Raw genomic sequence first — 24,473 nt, forward strand, 5'->3', positions numbered from 1 at the left:
GACACGGTGCCGCCGTTGCTGACTATCTAGAGGCGGCGGCACCCGGCGGTGACGGTGGCAGCGTTGGGAACTCACCATGAATAGTGCTGTAAAGACACAAGAGATCGTGCCTGGCCTGACAGGGGAGGTGGCGGTGCTGCTTTGGGGGTCAGCAATCCAGACCATACCCGGCGAGATGTCAAGGAACAGCTCTGGGCGGTAATGCGCGCGTCTCCATTCTTTGCTTGTTCGAATCAGCGGGCATTGTGGGCGTTACTGTGCGTTAAAGTTGCCGCAGCAGATCGGTATAGTAGAGACTAGGCTTTGCTGAGATGGTAGCGATGACCGAGGGCGATACCGTGGAGAAGAAGAGATGCTTGTTCCGCTCATGCTTCATGGAGTGAAACCCGATGAATCGAGGACGGAGACTTCTGGTCAAACAGAGATTAGCGTCAGATGACAGCGGAGCGACAGCGGAGCGACAGCGGAGCGGAATGTCGCCGCCTCCCGCTGTGGAGATTAAACGGGAAGGAGGGGCAAGCCGCCCTTTGCTCTTGCCATTTATATAACGTCGGGTAATGCACCGCATTTGCTCGCGTCGTATCGACGAATATGTAACATCAGGGCAGGATAGACTTTAATACCTGAGTCTCACGGCATCACGAGGAAACAAACGGGGGGTTCCATCGAAGAAAGAGAATCGTGGGACAGAATGTTCGCGCTCGCCATTTGTAACACGACACCACACCGGATCCTTGACCCGTACATAACCTGTGGCATACGCACGCTTCCACCATCTTTGGCTACATAGGGATGCATTCTTCAGGATACATATGCTCCTACCATTTCTGATGACATATAACGTTCCGCTGGAAACAACCTCATTGACGGTCATCGACGGTTCATCGACGCATAGCGGCCATCTTAATATGAGCCAAGACGACCAAGCTGCCAGGGGCTGCTGTAGTGGCCCATCCGGAAAGTGCCACAAAGAGGACGCGCCAGTTTGAGAAACCCCTGTCGATGGGAATAGCAAACAGGCTGATGACGGTTTCCGCAGCAGCAAATCTCTAACCGAGCATCACGATGACTTCTCAAGCGTCATGGCTGGGGCAGCTACCAGTACCTGCTGCGACCCAGAAGAACATGGCAACGGTGCTTCATCGGTCCTCGCTAGCACTGACCGAGATGAGGCGGAGGTGTCGCCGTCCCTGAGTGTGGCAAAGTCTGTGACGATGATCCGAAACACATCAGACTTAGCCATCGTCCGTCTGACACTGAATCACTCAGAGAGAGCAAGGGCTGACTATATATAGAGAGTCCTTGGAGTATCCGTATGAACACGACTAGAATAGGCACAGATCGAACTCGGCCTGCGTGACCCACCTGCAAGCTGATTTCGACAAGTATGATAGCTCACAGAGCAGGGATATTACTTCTGCAATAGCGTGATCCGGCAGAGCGTCTAGTCGGCAATGATGAAGTGCTGTGACAGGAGCTCGTCAAACGGCTCCGCCGGTAGCTGCAAGAAACACGACCACGGACGATGTCATGGGACAAGGTTTCACAAACACCACGACCATCACCACCACCGCCATGATGCGCAATGCCGCCATGGTGCAGAGTGTCATCACGATGCCGAATTTTACCGTGACATGCCCTTGTTCAACCCGTCGGGAGGGATGGCCAAGAATGGCGTCGCAGAGGTCAGGGATATTGAAGGTGGGAACGGCGAGGCAGTCGGTTTTGTCGTCAGCGGTATGGACTGTACTAGCTGCGCTGATAAGTTGATGTGTATCCTCGGCACCATGACGGGCGTCTCGCAGGCTCAGGTCAATTTCGTCCGGGGTAACGGGAAGCTGAGCCTGGACCCCGCCACCACCAATGCCGACGAGGTGCTTTCCTTCGCCACAATGGCCAGCGGTTTCAGCCTGGCCAAGGTCGTAGGGGGTGATTACTTCCTCGACGTCATCACGTCACTACCCGGGACGGCGACGTTTATCAACCATCCGCCGCATGGAGTGACGGATGTTCAGGCCCTGGGAAATGACATGGCCCGCATCACCTATGACCCGACTCTGGTCGGGGCCCGCACACTCTACGACAGTATCAGGGACAGAAGCCGCGGCTTGGCCCCTCCACTTGCTGATCCGCAGCTCGAGGATAGTCGGCGCCGAATGTGGAGGCAGGGCTTCAACACGCTCCTGGCCGGTATCTTCACTATACCGGTCTGCATCATCGCCTTCCACGAGGATCTCGCTAGTGAAAAGTCGGGGGCGGTGGTGTCCCTGGTTCTTGCCACAGCAGTACAGGGGATTGCCGTTGTTGAGTTCTACCGCCCGGCCCTCCTCACACTCCGGTACAGCCGGATTGTGGAGATGGATATGCTGGTTGTTATGAGCATCACCGCCGCATACGTCTACTCGGCCGTGGCTTTCGGATTCACCATGGTCAACAGGCCACTTGATCAGGGACAGTTCTTCGAAACAAGCACGCTCCTGATCACCCTGATCCTGGGCGGGCGTCTCCTTGCCGCGTTTGCCCGTGTCCAGGCCATCAAGTCGGTGTCGCTGAGGTCGCAACAGAGCACGCAGGCCATCCTGGTGACGGAGACCGGCGAGCGCGAGATCGATGCCCGCCTCCTCCAGTACGGGGACGAATTCAGGGTGCTTCCGCATTCGCGCATCCCAACAGACGGCACAGTGGTCGCCGGAAGAACCGACGTGGACGAGTCCATGATCACTGGAGAAGGCATGCCGGTGACGAAGCATGCCGGCGACATGTTGATTGCCGGTACCTTGAATGGTGACGGTTCAGTCATCGCGTCGCTGATGCGTCTCCCCGGAAAGAACACGGTCACTGATATTGCGCAGCTGGTGGAGGACGCGGCCAACTCTGAGCTCAAGCTGCAGGATCTGGCCAACAAGCTGGCATCGTGGTTCGTTCCGGTCATCGGCAGCTCGGCGGTCATTGTCTTCGTCGTCTGGACCGTCATCGGGCTCGCCGTGCGTCACGATGGGGCTGGGGAAAGCGTCGGCAACGCCGTCACCTACGCCGTGGCCACTCTAGCCGTGGCCTGTCCCTGCGCAGTCGGCCTCGCGGTTCCGATGGTTCTCGTGATGGTGGGCGGTATGGCAGCCAAAGGCGGAATCATCATCAAGTCGGGAGGCACGACGGAGCGAGCCCGCAAGATAACGGATGTCGTACTGGACAAGACGGGCACCATCACCGAAGGAGGATTGAGAGTGGTGGAGCAGTCGAGACTCCAGGCGGATGGCGACGAAGCTGCCGCCCTGGCCATGGCCTTGATGGCCGGAGGGAAGCATCCGGTCTCAGCGGCGGTGGAAAAGTATCTGACGAGTCTCATGGTCGGGCCCGCGGCGGACGTGTCGGACGTGCGGGGGATTGCAGGGGCCGGCGTCGAGGCCAGTTACAGAGGGCTCAGGGTCCGGGCCGGAAACGCCCGTTGGACGCAGACCAGGCACGTGGGCGAGGTGGTGCGTCTCCGGGAGGCCGGGTTGACGGAACTGGTCGTCGTGCTGGGATCAAGGCCACTCATCGTCTTTGGCCTGCGTACGGAGCTACGACCAGAGGCGGCACGAGTGGTCGCGGAGCTCCAGGATCGCAACATGACGCAGAGCGCGGCCGACGTGGTGCTCCTCAACGGCCTGGAGGGAATCCCCCGGCTGCTGGACCTCAGCAGGGCGGCCTCTCACCGGATGCTCTTCAACTTTGTCTGGTCAGGCGTGTACAACGTGCTGGCCGTCAGCATGGCCAGCGGGGTATGGGTGAGATTTCGCATAGCGCCAGCGTACGCGGGCCTGGGGGAGTTGGTGAGCGTGGTTCCGGTGATTCTGGCAGCTGTGTCCCTGTGGCTGGTCGAGTTTTGAAGATGCGCGGGGGACGGCAAAGGTGGGTGGGTAGCACGGCACAGGGCGAGTGGTGGGGATATTCCGATCTCGGGATATCACGTGGAGACTGGGACAGAATGGTGGTGGCATCAAGGAGAAGGGGGAAGGAAGGGGGTTGTGATTTGGATTGTTGTACGAGTAATATCATCATTATCATGTGGGCAGTACAGGTTAATCTGTACGAGTATGAATTATCGTCAGGTCGTTTCGGCATTAGTAACGAATCGCCTATCAGCTGAGTGGGTCATATGGATGGACCAAGTTGGGCCGGGACCTGGTGGCGTACCGGGGGGTTTTGACAGGGAGCAGGATAAGGATAAACAAGGAAAAGAAGAAGACGTGAGATCGAGAGAAGGGGGGTTTGGCCGGCGGCGAAGGGATAAAGATGCTTGAAGAGGGGGGATTGGCGTAATCAGCGGCCAAGCATCGAGTGGTGGTCACTGGTCGGTCTGTGGCCACTGTGGCCGTGGTGAAGGGGCATCATTAGAAGAGAATAAGGGAAAGAAAGCTTTTGCTGTTATTCAGAGAAGATGGATCGGAAGAGAGACAGATAAAGAGCCAGTAAGAAGAAAAAGGGGGGAGCAACAGCGGTTGTCGTCATCATGACTCGTACGAGAGGATGAATACTCACTCTGCTATGTAATATCTTGCATATGCCGTTTGCGTGCTGTTTCTATGAAAGGGGGGGGGGGGTAAGACTGTGAATCCACTCTTTAGAAGAGAGAGGGAAGATAGAGAGAGGGAGCCCCACCAGGAATCTGATTGTGTTGTGACTCGATGAGATCGAGTAATAGACTAGAAGGAATTACCATTTGATCTTTATCCTACGCCCAAGAAACGCGGGGGTGAAGAGGGGACGGACGGGACTTGACCTTTAAAGACGAGGCAAGAACGGGTCATTTGTGTGGGGCCTCGACCCTCTGGCGGGTCCATAAAAGGTTCAAGCGTCTCACTCTCTTGATAACGGAGCCGGACATGGAGATTTGTCATTGGCTGATTGTAGATTGGTCCTTATCAGACTGACATACGAGTATGTACTCTACAAGAATCTTCTTCCCTCTTTTTTATTTCTTCTTCTTTTTATTTCTTTTTTTTTGTATCCCCCGCGGAATTGAACAGTACGGATTGTTTTCTTCAGAGTCAGAGAGAGAGGAGAGGCGGGGGGGGGGGGGGGGGGGTTTGGGTTGAGTTTGGAAGACGAAGGAAGGAGAAGTCAAAAAAAAAAAAAGAATATCGGAAACGTTCAGAGACCGGTGTGTTTGTGTGTGTGTGCTAGAGACGTCCAATGTCATGATATCATACGACATGCTCATTTGGTATCTCCCCAAGGTGGGGGCAACCATGTAGGTACAGTCATCGTACTACGACTATTCTGCTCTACCTCTTTTGAGTCTTGTCTCATCTGCTCTGTATAATAGTATCATACTCGCAACAGGTTATCAGAGATAACCGCATGGGTGCCACTATCTATACCGGGAAACAGCCTCCCGTAATTCACTCAGAGTTACATGTAATGATAATACATACCTCTTGAACCCCCCCCCCCCCCCCCCCCGAAATTATGGCCCGTAGGGTTGACCTACTACACTACTCCTACTACTACTCCTCCTCCTCCTATTACTACTACTACTACTACTATCTAGTAGTACCAGGTAGATCGATATAATTTAACCAGCCTTCCCACCCTCCATCTCTCCTCTTCATTCCTTCTCCGCCTTTTTCTCCTTGTGTCGTGCGGGTTTAGGTGGTGCTGCCTCGTACAAATACACACACACACACACAAACATATATATATACTATATATATATATATGCTAATAGTAATACTACTCGTCTTCACTTGTCTGCGCGCGACAACCACTGATACCGCCACCGCCACCACCGCCTACGAGCGCATATAATCGCCATGGCAGGCTTCGCCTCCAGGTCGGCCTACTGGGCTGACAAGCTCGCTGTCGAAGCAGAACCCGGTCTGACGAGTACGCAGCTCATGGTATGTTCTCTCTCTCTCTCTCTCTTTCCCTCTCTCGGAAAACCCCATGACCACCACAAGGTTGAATCGAGGCATTGAAAGCTAACCCACCACACAGCTGACCAACCATGATCTGAAACCGGTAGAGAAGGAACGTCGACAGTGGGGGCCGTGGAACTTTGTAGGCTTCTGGATCGCCGACTCGTTCAACATCAATACGTGGATGATATCGTCGTCCATGATCGTCAACGGGTTGTCGTGGTGGCAGTCGTGGCTCTGCGTGTGGGTGGGGTACGCCATAGCCGGATGCTTCATCTGCTCGACGGGGAGGATAGGCGCGGTGTACCACATCGGCTTCCCGGTCGTGAACCGGGCGTCGTTCGGCATCTGGGGGAGCCTCTGGCCCGTCTTCAACCGGGCCGCCATGGCCTGCATCTGGTACGGGGTGCAGTCGTACATCGGCGGCAAGTGCGTGTACCTGATGATCCGGTCCGTCTGGAAGGCCTGGGACCGCGACACCATCGACCCGGGCGGCTTCCAGGGCCAGCCGACGACGACGGCCGAGTACGTGTCCTTCTTCCTGTTCTGGCTGTGCTCGCTGCCGGCCATCTGGTTCCCCGTGCACAAGATCCGGCATCTGTTCACCGTCAAGGCCTTCTTCGTGCCCCTGGCCGCCCTGGCGTACCTGATCTGGGCCGTGGTCCGGGCCGGCGGCATCGGCCCCATCATCCACCAGCCCAGCACCAAGTCGGGCGGCGCCCTGGGCTGGGCCATGGTCAACGGCATCATGTCGTCCATCGCCAACTTCGCCACCCTCATCGTCAACGACCCGGACTTCTCGCGCTTCGCCGGCAAGCCCAGCGACGCCATGTGGTCTCAGCTCATCACCATCCCCGCCGGCTTCGGCGTCACCTCCTTCATCGGCATCATCGTCTCCTCGTCGTCGCAGGTCATCTACGGAGAGGCCGTCTGGGACCCCCTCGTCCTGCTCGAGCGCTTCATCGACGACGGCGGCTCCGGGCAGCGCTTCGGCGTCTTCGTCATCGCCTCGGCCTTCTGCCTCGCCCAGCTAGGCACCAACATCGCCGCCAACTCCATCTCCGCCGGCACCGACCTGACCGCCCTGCTGCCCCGATGGATCAACATCCGCCGCGGCGGCTACATCTGCGCCGCCGTCGGCCTCGCCATGTGCCCCTACAACCTGCTCAGCGACAGCAACAAGTTCACCACCTACCTCTCCGCCTACAGCGTCTTCCTCAGCTCCATCGCCGGCGTCATGATCTCGGACTACTACTTCGTCCGCAGGGGCTACCTCGACATCAAGGAGCTCTACGACGCCCGCGCCTCCGGCCCCTACTTCTACACCTGGGGCATCAACTGGCGCGCCTACGCCGCCTACATCTCCGGCATCCTCATCAACGTCGTCGGCTTCGCCGGCGCCGTCGGCACCAAAGTCCCCATCGGTGCCACCTACATCTACAACGTCAACTTCTTCGCCGGCTTCATCGTCTCCAGCGGCATGTACTGGGGCCTCTCCAGGCTGTTCCCCGTGCCCGCCGTCAGCCCCCACTGGATGGAGGTCGGCGACGAGATCGACGACGTGCCTGTTGCTTACGACTCTGCCCCCATCGAGGCCGGATGCAGTAGCAGCAATGACTTTGACGAGGAGAGGGAGACGGGAATGCTCCGCAACAAGGCTGCCGATGATGCCAAACACTTTTAGGATGCAGCATTGAGTTTGCATTGTGCAATGGAGTTTCCTGTTTTATCTTCTTTCCTTTCGATAGCGAATATTTACCCTTTATGAGAATGACATCATTCCCCTCAACGTATGATTGAACCGTTGTACATGATTTTCTTCTAGCAACAACCACAACAGCACTTTTGCCCAGGAGTTATATATTTTCCTTGAATTAGAGTGAACTGGGCTAACAAGTCAAGCTCAGTCCATACATTTGATCTTGAAAAAACCTATCAGAAGAATAATATAGCGAAGAAACCTAGATATGTGTGAAACCGAAAATATATAATGAAAGAAAAAGGGTGGGTTGCAAAAAAAATAAAAACACCAACGTTGCTTTAATAAGATGCCACCACCAGGACTCGAACCTGGGACCTCATCATTACTAGTGATGCGCACTACCACTGTGCTATAGCGGCGAATCCTGATTGTTGGAAATCCAGCCAGTAATTGCTGTATATGTACCCTCAATCCCGTTCCCTACGCGCCGGATATTACCGCTCACGATACTACGCATAAGCTCTATAGCATCTTTCCAAGCATATATTCGCACATGTATCACTGCATTCACACTCCGAGTAGGCCGGTGTGGAGGACGGCTACGTACGTTACATTATTACGACAGCCCGTTACCGCATTGCAGCTGAAGCCGTACCCGGATAGTATACGTGTAATGTCATAACAATTAATCGGTAGATTGAACGAGGCGGCGGGGATACCAGAGGGAATCCTTGATTATTGGGCCTTCACACTGACAGCTGTTCTGTGGCGTGGTTTCTCAAGCAAGTCAATGACAACAAGGAGGTCGAGGTGTCAAGGAATTAAGTGGGGAGAAAGGCAGGACCAGGCGGCCTGTGAGAATCGGTGAGTATCCGGCCCGTTTCAGGACTATTCTTTGTTTTTTTTTTTTGCCTTGCCTTGCTTTCTTCTTTTATAAGTGAAAAGAAGGGGTTCTTCTGCAGATCATTCTTTTGGTCCATTTTCCTCTTCACCAACTCGAAGCAGGTAATATAACCTGTATGTATAACAAGGAGAGACAACTTTTGATCGGCATCTTTCCGGAAATCTTGCCGAGATAACCATGTCGGTAGAGAGCGACAGATCCCGCTGGTTTACCCGTTTGGGCGACGAGGACTGCCTTGGCTGGACCAAGGGCGGACTCTGAAAGCACGAGGCGGAGGAACGCTTGACGAAAACTGCGGGACAGGGGATGGAAGGGAGTAACCGTCCAGCTAGCAGCAGCTAGCAGCAGCAGCTCATGCACAGAAACGACAAGATTCACTTAGCGGACATCATGGTAAAGTCAGCAGCAGACACGATACTACTAGGTCACTACTGGGAAAAATGATGTGTGACATGGCCAGCGACAGGCTTTTGGGTCGTGGCCGGTCTGGACAGGAGACTCGGCCCTGCAGGTCCCGTAACTCTGGTGGCTGCAAGGCATGTTGCATGGTTTCCGCTTTGGGCAGCATGGCGCATGGGCGAGAGGAAGTGCTGGGGACGATCCCATGAAGGAGATTTCTCGTTCATGCAAAAACAGAGGGACCACGAACCCGTCTCTCCCTTGTTAGTGATAGTATCCTCTCTCTCTCTCTCTCTCTCTTTCTTCTTCTTTTCTCTTTTCGACCCGCGCACGTGCATATGATGAACAATGATGAACAGCCTGGTTGTCGTGCGCGGTGATGGTGCCTAGAACGGCTCGGAAGGAGGGGGGGATCCGTTGGCGGAGAAGATGGGAAAAGAAACAAATGATGACGAGGTTTAACAGGTGGAGAATTTGGAAGAAAAAAAAAGAAAAAAAAATATGACGACGACAACGCAACCATGTGACGTTGTAGGTTGTAATGATGTGTGGCCAAGTATGGGGCGCTGGGACCATTTGGTCCATTGGATTCTCCGAATACGGGGAACGGACAGGGCGGAGGAGAGAGGAGAGATGAAGATGCAGAATAAAGCAGATGAATGAGGAGGGGTCCAAGTTCTGGGCCCGGTTCTGGAGCCTCCCTGGAGCCTTCCTCAGGCTCCCTGTGGTCTTCCTTGGGAAATAGAGGCCGAATGAGCTAGAATCACGAGCTCACAGGTCAGGGGGGCAGGAAGGACCCTACCTATACGAATACCTCCTGCCTGCCTACCTACTTTCCTAAAAGTCTAGGCAGGAGCCACAGAGGCCAGGGAAACACAGGGAAGGAGTAACCAAGAACCACACTAAATAGTAAAGACTGCCAAAAATGGGCAGGAGCTCCTTGGGGCTACTCCGTAACGCCTAATACTGCATGTAGTAAGTAATATTACTCCATATTACACTTTTTTTTCTTTCTTCCTTAACTGAGTGCCACTGAGAGCGGACCCCTCAGCCCCTCATGGAACCCCTCCCCGGACATCATCTCACCTGCTTTGAATGTGCTCATCACCACGCGTATAACACCATTAACGCCATCACCAACTTTCCTAAAAAACATCATCTTTTTCCTCGTCTTATATTGACCCCAGTTTCTCTCTCTTGCATCTTCTATCTGGCTTATCTATTTTCCCGATATATGCCTGGCTTGGCCCTTGCATCCCCCGTCTCCACAAACTACCAGCTGCTACCTCCTCTATATCCAACATCACCAATTATTAATATATTACTCCTTCTTAGCACTACTGCGGCACCCACCAACGTAGCCTATCCTTCTCCTCAACCTCACTGACATTACCTTCTATCCATCCATCCATCCATCCATCCATCCATCTATCCATCCATCTATCCATCCATCCCAGCTCATGCTTATCGAAGACCTAGTAGCACAAAATCATGACGCCCTCGGCCATCCTGCCATCTTGGTGATAACCAGTTCCTGTCGCCACTGTTGCCAACACACGTAACCAACCACCCGGAGAAGAGGTTAAGCATACATTACATCTCTGCTTCCCCGACTCCTTCCTCTTAAACTCACAGGTATTACATGTAACGGTTATTAGGTTTGGGCTTGATGTCCAAGACATTGCCGACTAACATCTATAAGACTTCCCTCATCACCACTACTACTACCACCACCACCACCACCACCACAACAACAACAACCGCCGACGTTGCCGCTCCAACGACCAATCGCTCACCCCCCGCATCATCACAGACGAATAGCTGTCTCCGCTGCCGCTTTCAACGGCAGCAAAACCGTCAACCGAGAGCAGGGCGCGCGCGCATGCAAACCTCAGGAGGCAAGCCGTGCCACAACTGCCGTCGCCGACGTCTTCGCTGCGACCGCTCATGGCCAACCTGCCACAAATGCGCGGTCTCGGGTCAGGAGTGTCTGGGCTACGGCAAGGTCTTTGTCTTTACCCAAGCGATTGACGAGAACGGGAACCTGAAGCCCTCGTCATCCGGCAGGAGACTCACCGCCTCCACTGCCAACACATCAGCCAGCACATCCAATAGCCCCTCTAATTCATCTTCCACTCCTTCGACGCCCAATCCGGCCAAGCCGGGTGCTTATCAGCAACCGGGCGCGGGGACGGCTTCGGTCCCCTCCGTCGCCGGCCACTCCTCCCAGCGCCATCAACACAGCCATGTGTCGAAGCGTGGCCAGACGGCAAAGACGCTGGCATTTCGACCCTCCAACTCGGGACAGGAAACATCGTCTTTGAAGCTCCCTATCAACAAGCCGACCTCTGTTGGTGCTCTCACTGATCCCCTGTTTCAAGACTTGGATCGCAAGTCGCGCTACTATCTCTCATACTGTAAGTTTGGAAACCCTTGTCCCTCTTATCGCTAGTCCTTTTTTTTTTTTTTGTGTGTGTGTGTGTGTGTGCCGGAAGCGCCTGTTCTGGTGTCCCTCTTCTTTGTATTTCCTTATCTCCCCGCAACCGTGGTTTCTCTTAGTCCTCTAGTATACAACCACGACCATGCCATCATGCCATCATGCCATTTGCTCGTGCCATATGCACCGAGCATGGATCTAGATCCCCTCTTCATATCTCATGCCTAGGGACTACAGAAACGGCCCCCCTTTCTCTGACCAAATTGCTAATACGACCTCGCGTCAACTATCATAGTTGCGGATCGTGTTTGCCAGGATCTTGTCGCCCGTGACGAACCCGGAAGCAACCCCTTTCGAGAGCTCCTCCCTCTAACCAAAAAGCACCCGCTACTACTGCAGATCCTTGTTGCGACATCGGCTCTCCACTGGTGCAACATATTTCGCCCCATCACCGACATACCTTCAGGGCTAACAGACCCGGGTGGCTTCCTCTTCCAGCTCCGCTCCAATGACCTCGTCTCACGCCAGGCTCTCATAGATGCCCTCACAGCTAAGCAGAAAGCCATGGGCCACCTCAACGAGGTCCTCGACACCCTAGACCCTGCAGGCAGTGAGGTGGCCTTGGCAGCGATGCACTTCTTTATCAAGTTTGACCTTCTCGACACTGAGCAGCACCAGACAAGTGGATGGAAAGCACATCTCAAGGGGGCAGCGAGCCTCTTGGCTCTTCTTACTTCAGATACCACAACACCAGCGTCGAGCAGGATGCTCCGCGACATGGTCATAGCCGACTGTTTCATGTTATTAACCCTCCCCCCTCCCTTCCTCATTAGCCTCCCTTTATCTTTGTCCTAAGACCATGTTGACTGACAAGATTTCTCAGATATCACATTCTTGGCTCGATCTTGTCATCGGACGGGCTGGCTTCCCGCATGGCCCGTTACGCCTTTGAGCTTCTCCCCGTCCTGAAACGTGTCGAGGTCAACAGTTATCTATCGTGCCCACCCGAGATACTGCAAATTATCCTGCTGGCCTCGCAGCTCTCCCAGGAGACATCGAGCCACACGGACTGGTCTTTACCCACCGTCGAGGAGGCCCTCAGCCTGATCGACCAGGCCCTAGAGTTTGACATCAACGCCTGGGCGTCCAACCTGCAAAACTCCGTGCCAAACGTGGCCGACATCGAGAGCCGCATGCACGTCGCCTCGGCCCACCGCTCGGCCGCCTGTCTGTACATCTTGCAAGCCCTCCCAACAGTACGCTCCGTGCACCCTGTCGACGTCGAGTTCCTGGTCGACGACATCCTGGCCCACGTGGGCTCGATCTCGGAGTCAGACCCTTACTTCAAGGCCACCTCCTGGCCCACCTTTATCGCCGGTGCGGAGTGTCGTGACGTCGAGAAGCGCACCTGGACCCTCAAGCAACTAGTGTCCATCTGGTCGACCCATCGGTGGGGATACATCTTCACGGCCATCGAGATGCTCAAAGCCACGTGGCAGATGCAGGACTCTGCACGCGGCCGGGGAGACAATGGGGTTAATTGGCTACGAGATCTAAGAGGGCTGGGGTTCGATCATTTGATTGTATGAGGTGTATCCTTCTGTCAACGTTTCCCTTTTTTGGTTTGTGTGCTTTCATCCAGTGGTATCCAAGACTGTGTTTCGTCACAGGCCTCGAGAATTGGGCCGTAAGAGAGCTTCTGCTTAGCTTTTTGTTTTGCTTTTGGTGAATAATCGGGTGGTTTAAAAAAGCATTTTTTTTTAGAAAGCCTGTCGGGAAATTGGCTGGATATCGTTACATCTCCCCTCCTTAGCCATAGAGAACCAGATTGGCGAGGCTACAGTGGACAGTGCAAGCTCAATCTATGTGAGTGATAGGATCAAAGATGTAGCTTTGACGAAACATGGCAAATATGGAGAGTAGGAGTGTTGCACCGGTTGCTTTGTAATATAGCCTAGAAATAAGGGTCTATAATCAATACCGAGCTAACGTAAGAGTCAAGCATGGCTCATGTAGACAGATAGCATAAAACTAATAAGTACTACAAGACATTCCTCGCTAGAAACAAGAGAAAATATGCCCTTTTCTATCTCAGATATGAAATGCGAGATTGCTGCTACTCGATAGAAAGAAAAAGAAGGGAATGAAGAAACATGGCCATCGTAGCATCGTCAAGTGTTTTTTTATATCCTAGAGATGGTTTATCGAAATGGCAGGGACGGAGGGGAATATATATGGTATATGTACATATAAAGATGGATGAAGAGAAACAATAATGGTGGGAATATAGAAAGGATTATCAATAGTAAAATGAGGTTCGGGCACTAGTAAACATGGGGTGTGTCTCTCCTTTTTATATGCCTATTAGTAACAACATATGAGAGAAGACATGCAGGAAGGAAGCGAGAAGGGAGAATGAGGAAAAGAACGTGAAAGGGAGGGAAATGTTTAAAAGCATCCAATCATCGGGGGTTTTGTCTAGGAATTCGGTTTGGCATGAATAAAAAGGTTTCACCATCGTCGACTAGGAAAACGTCAGTTATGAACAGCAGAGATGAAAGGAGATGAAAAGGGAGGTTGAAGGGGAAGAGGCTAGGGAAAGGAAGTGGAAGAGAGGGAGAAAGAAGGAGGTACCTATATGCAGAGTCAACTTGGACTCTCCGCCTCTTTGGTTTAGTACCACCAGACGTCTCGGCGTCGTCACCGTCTTGCTGACTCTCCTTGGACTCAAGTCCAAGGAGTTCTCTATCCAACGAATCTAGGCCTGACGAGCGTGATGAGCTGGACGACACTGACGGGTGCCTAGACCTCGGCGTTTCTTGAATCGTCGTCGTGGGTCGGGCCGTCTCTCTGCCGCGTGCGGCAGTCGATTCTTGGTTACGTTCTTGGTCATCTTTCTGCTGCTGCTGCGGCGGCGGCGGCTTCTCGTGCTTCTCGTGCTGAGGTGGGAGAGACGTCGGTGGTGACACTGTCCATTTTCGTTTTGGATGTCCACGATGGTCTGATTGATGCGGCGTACGTTCTTCCACAGAATACGAGTTTGATCGCTGTTGGACTGCACCGTCGCGGCGTTGATGTGCCGAGGGAGATTGGGGGACTGTGGGGAATGCTCCGTCTCGGTCGACGCTATTCCGTTTGTGATCCGGCTTCGCGGTACCCTTGGGTATGGATTCTATAGAGCCGTGCTTGGTGGGCTTGATGCCCGGCTTTTCCGGAAGCGATAGGTCACTTTTTTGGGGCCTCGGGCCGGGGTTCCCGACCAGTTTCTGGCCATATTCCTGATTTGTCTTCCCCAGGACGCGGGTTGGCACCGGTTCAATCCCCGCAGCCCCCAGCTGCGATCGTCGGTCTGGGGAAGCTGCTGAGACTGCACCTCCAATCTCGCTAGCTGCCCTTGACTCCGGTCTTTTCGCGTCCTTCTGAACACCCTGTCGGGGTGACGAGTTATGCGACGCCTCGCGGCTGACATGCTGGCTTGGCCGACGGCCATGCTGCTGCTGCCGCTGCTGCTGTTGGCTATTCTGGTTCGACAATCGCCTCTTACCCAGCCGTTCTCTGTGCCCATGATCTCTGTTTTCCTTTTGGTCTTCCTGCTTCCTCTTGTTCCAATGATCGTGCTGCGAATTATGATAGCCATGCTGCACGTCTCGATTCGGTGGCGGTGGTTTTGGAGGGAGGCCATGAGCAATTCTATCAGTAGGCCCAGGCCCCAGACTAGGGGCAGGCCGTTTCGGCGATGAAGCGTCTGGGCGGCGGGACTTCTTATGGTTCTGACCCGGTGACTGCTTGTTCTTCTGTGGCTGGGCATGAGGGGGGGGATGATTCCCGGGCATTTTGGGATGCGGTGGAGATCCGGACGGAGGTCTCGGAGGCGGACCATTTGCCATCGAAGAGAAGACTGGTGGACCCGGGGGAAGTCCTCGAAACGGCGCCTGCGTCGGGGGGTGGCCGTACGGAGTATAGGCAGGCTGGTACGGGTATCCTGTGCCTGGCGGCGGCGGTGGCAGTGGCCCGTATTCTGGCCTAGACGGAAGACCAGAGGGCGGAGTTGGTGCGTACGACGGGGGTGCATATCCTGCTGCTAAAGGGTCGTGAGGAGAATGGATGGGCGTCGGGTGAGCAAACTGCGGCGAATACGGTGGAGCCGAGGCAGGAGGCGGAGGGTAGTGAGCGGGAGGCGAATGATGTATGCCAGGCGGTTGACGTGAAGGCACAGGCGGTGGCGGTGGGTAAGGACTTGGGCCGTGATAGTAAGCAGGCTGCGGTGAGTATGCCGACTCCGGGGCCGGAGGGGCATATCTGGTAATGACGGGACCCTTGGACTTCTTATGACCTCGATGATCCTTGGCATGGTGGCCTTGATGACCAGCGTGAGATGACGTATTTCTCCACGTCTCAAAGCCGCTGTTCACACGGATGTCAGTCAGCAGCGTGTTGGTTATGGGAAAGAAAGACGTTGCGGCCGTTTCTTGCTGCCAACTTACGCTGGTGTGGCCCTCGTTGGCTCAGGGCAGGCGATAGCCCAGTGCCCCAAGGCGCCGCAGTTGTAGCACTGAGGCTCGTCAGGCCGATTTGGCTGACCAGCAGCGGAGCCTGCCATCTGGAGACCCGGCCGAGTGTGTTTGGGTGGACAATCACGAAGTTGGCGATTGATTTTTTTTTTTCCGGGGGATTATTCCTTGTCTGAAATGTATTAATGGAAGAATGCTGTGTGCAAAAAGGGGCTGAGATGCGTATTTAATTAAATCTGGGTGTGAAAGCTGCAGCCTTGTAGTCTCCGGTCAGCCTCACTTACGCGAGGGGTCGGGGAGGAAGTTCTCAAAGGTGATCTGCTCAAAAGTACTACTAGTACTCAGGTACAGCACAAAACTCTGCAACCTGGTTAGATTCAGTGACTGTCACAAAAGCGTTCCTGACGCGGCCGCCACGTTGAGACTGAGGTGAGGAGAGAGTATCGCTCACTCTGGGCTCAAATGGCAGCCTTCCCGCGTAACAGCCCTGGCAGCAGCTGCCCCTGCGCCGATCCTCCAGTGGGCACGTGGTGGAAACCTCATGAACACATGGATGGAAGTTGTCGGTATAAGGTTTCAGATCCCAAGTCCATACATGACCAGATGGTAATGAGTTTCGAACGAGAGAAGATGCTTGGCAGCTTCACGCCTCAGCTTGTCGTTGCTTGTTGGAAGGAGATGGCAGTGTCACTCGTAGCCTGAGCGTTCACGTGATGAGATCGTGCACGGACCAGATATTCTTAACAGCGACGCATTCTGAGTGGCTGGTGCCCCCCCATGAGTGGAGTTTGTCTAGTTGGTTCCCCAGCTGGTTCCCGTCTCTATTGCCGCTGCTCTCTTCCAGCCTTGCTCTTCTTCGCCTAATAGCTTGCCTCTATTGGTATCATCTCCTCGCCTCATCGGATGCCAGCATTACTACCATCATATGATTTCCATTCCCATGGCCTGTACCGTATCAACGAATGCAGTAGGGGTATTCGATAATCTGTCACATGACGTCCATTTCGACGGTTCTTGTTCTTTACTTCCCAATCATCCATCCTTGGCTTGACGCAGCGTATTTGCCGTGGTGGCCATCGCGGTACCCTAAACCCAGACCCTAAACCTGAATCATACAGTGCTACTACGACTCAGGGGGATAAGCCATGTTATCTTACATACACGCGGCTGGTAATCTCACCCCTCCCTCCGTTCCCATCTAGGAATCATATCCGGTAATCCGGGATTCATGAACGTGCGGGGGACGTGCGGGAGAGATGTTGTTAATCATGGCCAGTTCCCGCAGCGATTGGCGGCCAACATTCCTGGGGCGGTGTAGTTGCCCGAGTTCAACCCATTTTCTGGACAACCATCTGTAGGATGAGATGACAAACCTAGATTGGGGTTGTGCTCGTATATATATCCATGTTGGCGTGGTTATTGTTGCGGAAGGAAGGAGCTATGGAAAGAAGTGAAGAAGGAGTATATATACACTCACCTGCGCGCATACCAGCGCAGGAGATAGAAGGGAACTAAGACCTTTTGACATCACCTCCGTACCCCTGTTCGGTATATAGTGAACGCTGGTCCCATATCTTCGTGATCCCCGTCGCCGTTCTGATGGAATGAGGACCCGATGGAGACTATCACGCCCTTGCCTGGACGAGAGGCTTCTCCTCCCATTCCTCTGCATTGGTCCCTTGCTGTACTCGCAATTCGCGGCCAATACATCGACCAGAATCATTTGTACTAGCCGATCTCGAGTGCGCCTTCTCGGCTGCTATCTTGCTCTGCATCGTTTAGGCAGTATTACTGCCTGAACTCATCGTGGACGACACATGAGGCGAGACGGCAGAGTCAAAACTGGATGCCATGGTAGCACAGAGGTCAGTAGTGGGGCGAGTTCGTCGAGCAGAATTCGCAATCCTAAAGAAATTCCTCGTACCTCTCCTGGACCTGGCATCGAATGCCGATGAAGGAGATCGGATGGTGAACGTAACGCCGCAGAAATGACCTACTGCTCAAATACATCCCAATACTTCACGTTCGGAAAGGATGGGCAGTATTGCAATCGCAAGTCGACAGAGATGGGCGACGAAGCCCGTCCCGATGTGACGCCCGGGGTGGGGAATAATGCATACCCTGTCGCCGGTGCCATGGGCATGCATGAGCCGGGACCCGAGGTTCTGATGAAGTTCGGTGATGAGAAAGTGAGCCTTAGGCACCACATTATGTAGTATATCTCCCGTCAGAAGGTTCTGGAAGGTGACTATGAGGCAGGTGCGAGCGTGAGGAGAGCTAGACCCTTTCCCTCAATTCTTCCTTCAGCGTTCCTTCGACCACCAACACCATTGACCGACGCTGACAATCATCAAGCATGGCGTTTCTGAGAAATCTCGGCTCGGGGACGGCACGACTTGAGGCACTGCATGGTCACTAGTCTCAACATGGACTCTTCGGCAGGAAGATAGGAGGCTGTATTGCGTGTTTTCAAGATCTGGTTACCTGTCCCATTCTTCCTCCTGTGCGGAAGCGCAGAATCTACGGGACCAAAGCGAAGGCGGAACGAGGCGTGTGCAACTCGCCGCCGTGGTTATATCAGTTCACTAGATGGTGATGGGCTACCGAGATGATCCCACAACATGACTGCGTTAGTGTATGTAGCGATGTATAATCAAGACTGTATTCTGATCAAGGTCCGTATATGGATAATGTATAAAACCAGTCATTCATAGCCATCGTCATTTCTGATTGTATAAGCATCATGTCCTGAACGGAGCAGAAGAGGCATATTCGAATAAGTTATTCCGGCTCGGGAACCGGCTCGGGAACCGTCTCAAGGAACCGTCTCGGGATCCGAAAAGTATTTCTTCTCAGCGGTTGGGTAGACTAGATGGCCAGGATAATGATTGGTGGACAACTTGGACAACTCTTTCTTGATAGGCCTGCACTTAATATTAAGGCCCGAAGTAATAGCAGTCTGGCATTGCACAAACTCCAACTGCTTCGCATATTCACATGTGTACTTAATCGTAAGCCAGGTACACATGGTGGCTCGAAGTCCTTCAGTTACAGAGTTAGTGCAAAGATGCATTCAACGGCAACACCCTGGTAGGTAGTACAACCCTCAACAAACCAGTAACTGTGATACTAGTCAATGATGTCTTGCAACCAGCTGTGCTCAGGCGCCCCGATGCTGGGAGGTAGCCGGCCTAATACATCGTTCGGCGTCGTTTCGTCGATATAGGCTGGAGGTCGCCGTAGCTCTGTTCCGTGAAAAGGGAATAAGGTAGAAGAGGGCAATGAAACGGTTGCCGAGTCAGCGTTTGCGATCTGGAGGTCTCTTTCTTTATAGAAATTTCACAGGGAGCCATGAGGCCTTCTTGTGCCATCGCCGGGTTGTACCTGTGGATCCAGTTCGATCACACGCCTGACAAGGATGGCTTCACGCGTGCTTACGCTCGGCTGCAGCCCAAGCTTCCAGCCATCAGCATCGTCCAGATCGGCCGCATTAGATAAAGTGACGTGGCATGAGTACGGTAATACGGAGTAACACGGAGTAATACGGAGTGTTATAGCGGAGTAGTATCGCAGGTACGGCAGAAGAAAACGTCCAGCCTCCCAAGAGAACTCGAGCGCATCAGCTTGCGACGTGGCCTAGCGAGAGGAGTTTTTCTTTTGAGCTTGCAGCCTCTGCCTTCAAAACTCTCTGCATTCCCGAATGAAAGACATTTTCTCTACTAAAGCCTCATTATGGCCATGGCTGCTCCTCGTATCATCTCCATGGAATTCTCTACGGCAGGAAGAGATGACTGCTACTTCCGCATCTTGACTGGTCACAGCGTCAGATATGTCACCGTTCAAGCCCGCGCCCTCGATGCCCACTCACTCATTGATATGCCGCTGAACTTCCAGGATATCCTGCCCGCACTGCCGTACGGCGAGAACCACTGGAATCCTGCATACATCTCTCGCAATGCGGCGACTGGCAAACTTGAGGCAGCCCTACAGAAGATAGACCTCCCTGGCGTGGAGACGGTTTGGCATCAGAAGAAGATCAGCTTTCTGGACCTCGAGAGAACTCGGCAGCTGACTTTGCTGGCCCAGGAGTGTACAGCAACAGGGCCGGACATTCTGGCAGGCGACAGCCAGTCGGAGAAGTGTGGGATCCTAATCGGCACAATTTCATCATCGACTCTAGCCGCAACGCTGTGCTGATCGATTTCGAGAAATCTATGGTGACCACGGATGTTAGGTCGCTGGAGAGTGGGATGGCGAGTCTCAGAGACAAACTGTCTGAAGAGACCGGCGGCGGTGGAGGCTTCGACGCCGTAGAATAGTAATCCAATGTGCCGCGGCGTTGCTATAGGCAGGTAGAAGATCGGGATTGGAATTATCATATTATATTATAACAGTACGTTTTACGAACGATGACAGAGAATTGGCTAGAGCTCCTCGATCTACCACGTTAGGCAATTCTAAACCATCTACCTGTACGAGTAAGAAGCTCACAGCCTAGCAAACGACAAAATATTGTTACCGGACTATACCCGAGCAAGGCCTGCGTGGTCTATCAATACTACATACAGGTACAGGTAGGCAGGCAGTTAGCACACGGTTCAACCATAATTTCTTGGTATCGTGGGAACGCGGAACTATCTGTAGCACCAACGTCAGGTTGCAAGACCTCCTGCAGGCAGATAGAGCAGATCGCTCTACAGAGATTGACGCTTACATTCGATCCTTTCCTCCTTGGCGAAGCACGGAAAAGAAAGGCTATGTGAGAGTATAAGAGGCCCCACAGATCACGTGCGATCATGATACCCCTGAACTACCTGATGACAAAGATATATATCACACTTGGTAACCTAGTACCTGCTCTTGGGGCTCTTTTTTTTTGGGGGGGGGGGGGGCTGGAACCTGCTAGCGCTTCTGGCGTCCAAAAACAGACCCTTGGACAGCGTCACACACACTTAACCATGGAGCAGAAACGGCCAAAGCACCACGAACAAACCGCCCCTCCATCCACCACACGTGCCCGCCCAACGGAGAAGCTTCTCCCCCGCCAGAGGCGCACCCCATGTGAGGAAGAAGACGACGACGACGACGAACCCCTCGACACGGCAAACGAATAAACGAGATACGGGGAGGGGGGATTCTTCCCGGTCGATCATGTTGGTGGCTTGCCGCCGTCGCCTCCACCCCAGCCAGATACCTGCTGCTGCATGACCGATTCCACATTACTGCTGAAGCTTCCGGGCCGGTCTTGATGACAGTGTCGTCTCGTCTGGCACGCAGGTAGCAATTCTGCGGCTCTGTTTGCCTTTTGACTTTTCTTTTTCTCTGCTACCTCTTTCTTTCTTACTATCCCCTCGCTGTCTTTCCTTCTCTTCTCCTCTGGTCGAGGATCACAAGCAATCATGCCCAGTCTTCCGTGTAAGGGCCTATAGATGGATAGTGATGACGATGCGCGTGTTTGGGGGATACCTGCTGACGCGCGCGCACACGAGACAGCTTCGGTCGACCTGGACGAGTGCATCGCACGCCTATACAAAAAGGAGCTCCTTGCTGAATCCGTCATTGAAGCGATATGCGCCAAGACGAAGGAGCTGCTGATGCGGGAGAGCAACGTTGTGCACGTGGCTGCGCCGATTACTGTTGTCGGGGACATTCACGGGCAGTTTTTCGATCTGATTGAGATCTTCAGGATCGGGGGTTACTGTCCTGATACGAATTATCTGTTTCTAGGTACCGGTCCCTCTTCTTCTATTCCTTCTTCTTTCCCCACCCTTCCCTCTATAAACGCAACCATCTTCTTCTCCCCGCGCGCGTGCGGCTGACCTCTCGATACAGGCGACTATGTCGATCGTGGCATGTTTAGTGTCGAGACCATATCACTCCTCGTCTGCCTGAAGCTTCGGTACCCGAATCGCGTGCACCTGATCCGCGGCAACCATGAGTCCCGAGGCGTCACGCAGTCGTACGGCTTCTACACCGAGTGTTCGAGAAAGTACGGCAACGCCAACGTGTGGCACTACTTTACCGACATGTTTGACTTTTTGACGCTCAGCGTGGTCATCGATAATCAGATCTTTTGCGTCCACGGGGGTGCGTACCATGCTACCCCTCTTCCTCTCTATCTTATCTCCTCTCTCTCTCTCTCTCTTCCTCCATCTCCTTCTCTCTCTCCCTCCCTCCCTCTTTCTTCCTCTATCTCTATTCTTGCTAATTGTTCGGGATGCGAAACAGGCCTGTCCCCCTCTATCCACTCGATCGATCAGATCAAAATCATCGACCGATTCCGCGAGATCCCCCACGAAGGCCCCATGGCCGACCTGGTGTGGTCGGACCCGGACCCGGAGCGGGACGAGTTCTCCCTCAGCCCAAGGGGTGCGGGCTATACCTTTGGTGCCCAGGTGGTCAAGAAGTTCCTGGCCGTCAACGGCATGGGCCACATCCTGCGCGCCCACCAGCTCTGCCAGGAGGGCTTCCAGGTCCTATACGACGACAGGCTGAGCACGGTCTGGAGCGCACCAAACTACTGCTACCGCTGCGGAAACATGGCCAGCGTGCTGGAGGTTGGCGTCAACGGGGAGCGCTTCTTCAACGTCTTCGCTGCGGCGCCCGAGAATGACGTCCACAAGGATATACAGCAGGGTGGAGAGAGAGTGGCAGATGGCGCGCTGCCGAACTACTTTCTGTAGGGGGCCAACAACTGCCCTCAATGGGAGTCTTCACTCGTCACGTCTAGGGAACTTGGGGATTATATATCGGGGCATGCATAGGTCAACGCACTGCCCTCTATGTCAAGAGTACGTCATATCAGAACGACGAGAGATGAGTTTGCTTAGCAGCAGCAGCAACAACAACAACAACAACAACAATAACAACAACAACAGCACACACACACACACACACACACACACACACACACACACACAAGGCAAAAGGCAAAAAGGCATGGGGAATATATATATATATATATATATATATGTATATACACATATATATTCATTTACTTTCACATGTCGAAATCCACATACTCGGAGAGGAAGAGGGAGTGGTATGACTATGACATATAATCTCAAGCCAAACGAGTGTCCCTTCCTCCCTCTTTCTTCTTCTTTTTCCAAGAATACACATGTATGATTTTGCTGGCTAGGTTGATTTTTTTTTGTTCGCTTGTTTAAAAGTTTTCGCTTATTTTTCAGGTTATAATAACTGAGGGGTAAAGATTTGTAGTCGTTGTCTCATGATAAGGAGTGGTTCATCCGCATCTCGATTGGGGGGTGGGGACTGGGTATTGTTTGTTTGACGGGCGCGCGGTGTGAGGTAGATGATGGGCGATGATCTACCAGTCCTTGGCGATGTCGAAGCTCCACTCAAAGAGCAGGTGAGTCTTCTTGTCGTCGTCGACGAAGCTGGAGACGGCGTTGTAGTGGCCACGAGCGAGCATACCGCTAGGGGCTTCTTCCTCTTGGACTTGGGAGATGTTAGAGGGGTGTGTTCAATAAAAGTAGAGGGTACGCAGTTGGAGAGGAGGGCAGAGGAGAGGGAGAAGGGAGGGAGACACAGTGTGCGTGTGTGCGTGTGTGTGTGCGTGTAGAGAAACATACACTTCTTGACGTAGTTGGGCTGCTTGTCCGTGTTGGGAGCGTAGCTGCCGATCATCTCGGAGTCCTTGGAGACCTTGATGCCCTTCCGCTTGACGACCTGGACGTAGTGGAGGCCGCTGAGGATCTCGTGCTGGACGCGGAACTTGGCGCTCATGGTGAAGTTGGCACCCTCCTTGATCTTGAAGGGCTTGTCCTTGAGGGTGTTCTCGCTGCCTTTCTCGGAGAGGTCGATGGTGACGGGGTCGCGGCCGGGCGACTCCATAGTCAGGGACTCGATGATGCAGACGCGGGGGTCGTTGGGGTCGGACATGTCCTTGCCTGATCCCAGGCCTAGGGACTCTTTGTAACGCTGGAGAGATTCATCGTTGGCGTCTGTTGTGTTTACCAATCAGTCAGTCATTCAGTGTTGCGACTGGTGATGGATGGATAAAAGGGGGCGGGGGAGGGGACAGGTTCATCGCGGGGTAGCTGAGGGRGGGAGGGAGAGAGARARGTAAGAAGGAGACGTGGACCATCACCAGAACAGTGGCATTATCATCATCCCCCCCGAGATGTCAAGAATTGTTTGTTATAGGGCATCGGAAGCGTGGCCGCTCCCTAAACACCACTCACCCATCTGTTGGTATTCGGCCAGACTCTGCTTGGGCTGGGAGAGCTTGTAGCCCTGCGTCTCCTCAGGCATAATATCATCTTCGTGGTTGGGGGCAGACATTTTGGATGATGATGTCGGGTATTATAGAGCAGAGGTGCTATTAGAGAGAAAGAAGAGAGAAGTGGGAGAGAAGGGGAGAAGATGGAATTGCCAAGATGGATAGAGAGAGAGAAGAGGACAGGAGGAGGTAGGGGATTAAAAAAAATCAAGGGAGATAGCTCTTAGATGTACTCCGAAGTAGCGGCGATGTTTACAGAGGGGCAGAGTTCTGGTCCTCCTTGTGTTCCTGTGTTGGTGGGGTTGGAAGAACGTCTAACTTGGTCGATTCATGGAATTTGATTGGATTGTATCAAGGGGAAGCGAGAGGGAAAGG

The 24,473-nt window shown here is 53.5% G+C and overlaps 7 protein-coding genes across 7 annotated transcripts; 5 read left to right on the forward strand and 2 right to left on the reverse strand.

The window, feature by feature from the left end:
• Positions 1-1,634: 1,634 nt before the first annotated feature.
• Positions 1,635-3,869, forward strand: GMORB2_0620 (P-type Cu2+ transporter; the record flags this gene model as incomplete). Its single annotated transcript, XM_035462605.1, has 1 exon — positions 1,635-3,869. One exon carries the CDS (start codon positions 1,635-1,637, stop codon positions 3,867-3,869), a length of 2,235 nt encoding a protein of 744 aa, XP_035325535.1.
• Positions 3,870-5,795: 1,926 nt separating this feature from the next.
• Positions 5,796-7,584, forward strand: GMORB2_0621 (nucleobase:cation symporter-1, NCS1 family; the record flags this gene model as incomplete). The annotated part of the gene is made up of 2 exons (XM_035462606.1): positions 5,796-5,882; positions 5,980-7,584. The coding sequence occupies 2 exons, from the start codon at positions 5,796-5,798 to the stop codon at positions 7,582-7,584; spliced, it is 1,692 nt and encodes a 563-aa protein (XP_035325536.1).
• Positions 7,585-10,787: 3,203 nt separating this feature from the next.
• GMORB2_0622 (Pfam:DUF3468) lies at positions 10,788-12,931 on the forward strand (the record flags this gene model as incomplete). The annotated part of the gene is made up of 3 exons (XM_035462607.1): positions 10,788-11,322; positions 11,638-12,142; positions 12,226-12,931. The coding sequence occupies 3 exons, from the start codon at positions 10,788-10,790 to the stop codon at positions 12,929-12,931; spliced, it is 1,746 nt and encodes a 581-aa protein (XP_035325537.1).
• A 710-nt stretch (positions 12,932-13,641) lies between these two features.
• GMORB2_0623 (Zinc knuckle) lies at positions 13,642-15,942 on the reverse strand (the record flags this gene model as incomplete). The annotated part of the gene is made up of 5 exons (XM_035462608.1): positions 13,642-13,691; positions 13,858-13,866; positions 14,362-14,770; positions 15,557-15,746; positions 15,827-15,942. 5 exons carry the CDS (start codon positions 15,940-15,942, stop codon positions 13,642-13,644), a joined length of 774 nt encoding a protein of 257 aa, XP_035325538.1.
• Positions 15,943-19,585: 3,643 nt separating this feature from the next.
• GMORB2_0624 (Lipopolysaccharide kinase (Kdo/WaaP) family) lies at positions 19,586-20,172 on the forward strand (the record flags this gene model as incomplete). The annotated part of the gene is made up of 2 exons (XM_035462609.1): positions 19,586-19,992; positions 20,088-20,172. The coding sequence occupies 2 exons, from the start codon at positions 19,586-19,588 to the stop codon at positions 20,170-20,172; spliced, it is 492 nt and encodes a 163-aa protein (XP_035325539.1).
• Positions 20,173-21,282: 1,110 nt separating this feature from the next.
• Positions 21,283-22,536, forward strand: GMORB2_0625 (uncharacterized protein; the record flags this gene model as incomplete). Its single annotated transcript, XM_035462610.1, has 2 exons — positions 21,283-21,580; positions 21,686-22,536. The coding sequence occupies 2 exons, from the start codon at positions 21,283-21,285 to the stop codon at positions 22,534-22,536; spliced, it is 1,149 nt and encodes a 382-aa protein (XP_035325540.1).
• A 647-nt stretch (positions 22,537-23,183) lies between these two features.
• On the reverse strand, positions 23,184-24,160 carry GMORB2_0626 (Rho GDP-dissociation inhibitor; the record flags this gene model as incomplete). The annotated part of the gene is made up of 3 exons (XM_035462611.1): positions 23,184-23,306; positions 23,522-23,820; positions 24,061-24,160. The coding sequence occupies 3 exons, from the start codon at positions 24,158-24,160 to the stop codon at positions 23,184-23,186; spliced, it is 522 nt and encodes a 173-aa protein (XP_035325541.1).
• Between the last annotated feature and the right edge of the window lie 313 nt (positions 24,161-24,473).

The sequence above is a fragment of the Geosmithia morbida genome (assembly GCF_012550715.1).
Source record: "Geosmithia morbida isolate 1262 chromosome Unknown scaffold_0, whole genome shotgun sequence".
In the NCBI taxonomy this organism is placed as follows: Eukaryota; Fungi; Ascomycota; class Sordariomycetes; order Hypocreales; family Bionectriaceae; genus Geosmithia; species Geosmithia morbida.